General features: G+C 67.4%; 1 protein-coding gene across 1 annotated transcript in view; it reads left to right on the top strand.

Annotated features, from left to right (window-relative positions):
* Nucleotides 1-2,731, top strand: part of HIC1 (HIC ZBTB transcriptional repressor 1) — an 8,751-nt gene extending 6,020 nt beyond the window's left edge. Inside the window, 1 exon segment of the mRNA XM_019511281.1 lies at nucleotides 42-2,731. Within this exon segment, the coding sequence (XP_019366826.1) occupies nucleotides 42-522 (481 nt within the window). The 3' untranslated portion in view covers nucleotides 523-2,731.
* The last annotated feature ends 523 nt before the right edge of the window (nucleotides 2,732-3,254 follow it).

The following is a 3,254-nucleotide window of genomic DNA, read 5'->3' as shown; positions in this document are numbered from 1 at the left end:
CCCTGCACCATCTGCGGCAAGAAATTCACGCAGCGCGGCACCATGACACGCCACATGCGCAGCCACCTGGGCCTCAAGCCCTTCGCCTGCGATGCCTGCGGCATGCGCTTCCCCCGCCAGTACCGCCTCACTGAGCACATGCGCATCCACTCGGGCGAGAAACCCTACGAGTGCCAGGTGTGCGGCGGGAAGTTCGCGCAGCAACGCAACCTCATCAGCCACATGAAGATGCACACGGCCGGGCCCGACGGCAAGCCCAAGCTGGAGCTGCCCGACAGCCTCTATGCCATGGCCCGCCTGCCGCCCGACCAGCTGGGCCTGCAGCCGGACAAGGTGGCGGAGCTGCTCTCCCACACCCACTTCCTCAGCGACCCCAAGGCCATGGAGAGCCTCTATCCACTGGCCAAGTTTACGGCCGAGCACCTGGGGCTGAGCCAGGACAAGGCGGCTGAGGTGCTGGGCCAGGCCCCGCACCTTCACCTGGATGCTGCCCGGACCATAGATCGCTACTCGCCCACCTAGCGGCTGCCTGCACCCGTGCCCCGTGCCCGCCGGAGCCGCAGAGGCCGCGCTGTGGCTGGGCCTCTTCGCGCCACCGCCCCTCCCCAGACGGGTCCCCCCTCTGGGGCCTTTCGGGGGTGACGGCCATAGTGGGGGCTGCGATCGCCTGGCGGCCGGTTCCTAGGAGCCAGAGGGACCTACCTGATGGCGCTGGACGTGCAGAGCAGCAGGTGGCTGGTGGGAGCACCCCCCACCGGTCCGACCCCCTCTCCAGCGCGGTGGCTGCCCTGAGTGGGTGCTGGAACCGGTGACTGGGCAGAAGCCTGCCACCTACCTCGGAGCCCAGCGCCCAGCTCCTGCCCTGAGCCATGCCCCCTGCTGAGAACGAGCCCTGCTGTGCCCACTGCATTCGTCCCCTCTGCCTTCCCCAGGGGAGACCCCCGGGCAGCCGGGTCCCTGGGGGCGGCAGGGCAGGGCTTGCCCAGAGGTCCTGGGATTCTGCTGCTGCAGCTCCAGGTCCCCGTTTCTCTGTGAGGATGACCTCCCCCAGACAGGGAGGGAGGGCCCTGCCCATGGCAGCAGTTGTCTGGCTGCTGGATTTCCACCCCCCCTCCCCAGGGCATCAGGACTGGGACTCCCAGGGTCTGTGCTGGAAGCACTGCACCCCAGAGCCAGCAGACCCCAGCCTGACCTCACCTCACCAACTCCTCTGCCAGGAGCTGAGCCTGCGTGCTCTGCCTGGGAGCCAGAGGAGAGTGGGGTTAGCTATGTCCCCAGCCCCTCCAGGCCACTCACCAAAGATCCTCTGTCACCCTAGGGCTCACCTGGCTCCCCAGAAACCAAAGCACCCACCAGGGTGGGGGGAGGAGGGGCCCCATCGCTGCCTGCACTCAGGGACAACCCCTGGGCCCTGCTGACCCAGGCCGGGCCTGGCAGCCTCAAAGAACCCCTGTGGGGGCAATGCCCAAGTCACCTGCCCCGGAGGGAGCTTTTCTGCAGCCCCCGACCCTGCATCCGAGGCAGGACCCGTCCCCAGACTGAGCCCCTGGGAGCCCCCAGCAGTTCTTCACGGTGGGGCACTTGGCCCACAGCGACTCGCTGCTGCTGGGGGCACGGGGGAGCTGGGCAAGGCAGGGAGCTCCTGCTTACAATCTCTTACTGGACTTCAAGGCGCTGGGCTCCCTTCTTCCCCGTCCCCGGCTGGGCTGCGGAGAGAGCTGTGCCCAGCCATTGCTGCCGTGCACGAGCTGTCCGTGTCCGGAGCGGTGGCAGGGGAACCCGTGCTGTGGGCTACGGGCAGTCGGACAGGGCCAGGCTTGCCCAGGCACTACTGGAAGGGTCCGTCCCCGTGGAGGGCAGGAGCGGGGGGGGCACAGGGCATCGGGCTGAGCCTTCTCCACTCGCCAGCGCCAGCGGAGCTGCCCTGGGCTGGGGCGTGACAAAGACAAAGCAATCTGGTTTGTCAGCTACTTCCATGCGGGAGGGACGAGCACTGGGCAGGAGAGGGCAGGCAGACGGTGCCTCTGCTCTCCGGCCAGCTTGGGCTGGCCACTCCAGGGGCAATGGCACGAGGGGGGATGGGGGCACGCAGCCAGCGCCCCCGTACAGCAGTGCAGCTGGCTGTCCCCAGGCTGAGCCATGCTGCCTTCATGGCGGTAGCTCCCCTGTGCCCCGGGGAGAGTGGGGTGCAGCTGCCAGGGGCTCCCCGGCTTGGGCCCCACCTCGTGCCTTCCTGGCTCTGCCACCCCAGGGCTCCCGACCCCACCTTTGCCTAGCTGGGGGTGAATGTGAAGCTTCTTTCCTTCCCTGACGCTCTTTTCCCCTTTGCACGCGAGGCCCAGAGGCGGCTGCGCTGACCCCAGTCTGCAACCAACTGTGCCTTTGCTGAGCGGGCTACCCCCCCAGCCCAGGCCCCAGCCCCAGGCGGCTCGGGGCGTGAACGTGCAGGTGCCTGGTGTCTGGGCCTGGGGCTCCGGCTGGGGGTGCTGCTTCCAGGTTCTCCTGTTTGGCTGCACCAGGAACCAGGCCCGCCTGGTCCAGGAGTGACCGCAGGGCTGGGGGCAGCGTTGGACATTTTTGCCCCCATGTCCGCTGGCCAAGCAGCTGCTGGAGCCAAAGTGCAGGAGGGGTCTTGTGCCCCCCCACCCCTTGTATATTGTCCTGGTTTGTACTGGGGCCTGTGCCCCCTTTTCTATATCCCAAAGCAGCGAGCAATAAAGACATTAACAGAGCAGGCCTCAGCTCCTTCTGTCGGTGGGATGGGCCTGGCGGAGGGAATAGAGGGGCTCCAGAGGCCTTGCAGAGGTCAGGGGTTGGCAAGAGGGACCCCAGAGCTGGGTTTGTGGCTGCTCTCGCAGACCCAGGCTGGGAAAGGGCTGATGCTGTGGCTCTAATGCGACTGGCCCGACGAGGGCCCTAGGAGGGGGAGGTGGGGGGCAAAAGCAACCATAGACGTGGCGGCTGCTTTCCAGCGCTGGCAGCGCATGGGGAAGGCGGCGCCTGCAGCGTTTCCCTCCCAGCCGGGAGGCCGGACTCACCAGGCGGCGGAAGAGGAATGGCTGCAGCTCCGTTTTGGCCCGGGCAGCAGGGTCCAGCCTGGCGCTGGAGAGGGTTGGACTGGGCGGCCCCAGCAGCTTTGTCTGGTCTCGTGGTCTGTAGGTGCTGTCCTGGCCCCAGTCAAGTCCCTGGGGACCCCTCAGTGCGCAGGATGGAAGTGGACAGTTTCTTTGATCTCCTTCCCTTCCCCCCCCCCC

The sequence above is a fragment of the Gavialis gangeticus genome, unplaced genomic scaffold (genome assembly GCF_001723915.1).
Source record: "Gavialis gangeticus isolate Ggan-Ray unplaced genomic scaffold, GavGan_comp1, whole genome shotgun sequence".
NCBI lineage: Eukaryota > Metazoa > Chordata > Crocodylia > Gavialidae > Gavialis > Gavialis gangeticus.
Note: the sequence above shows the minus strand (reverse complement) of the source record. Positions and strands in the feature narration are given on the sequence as shown.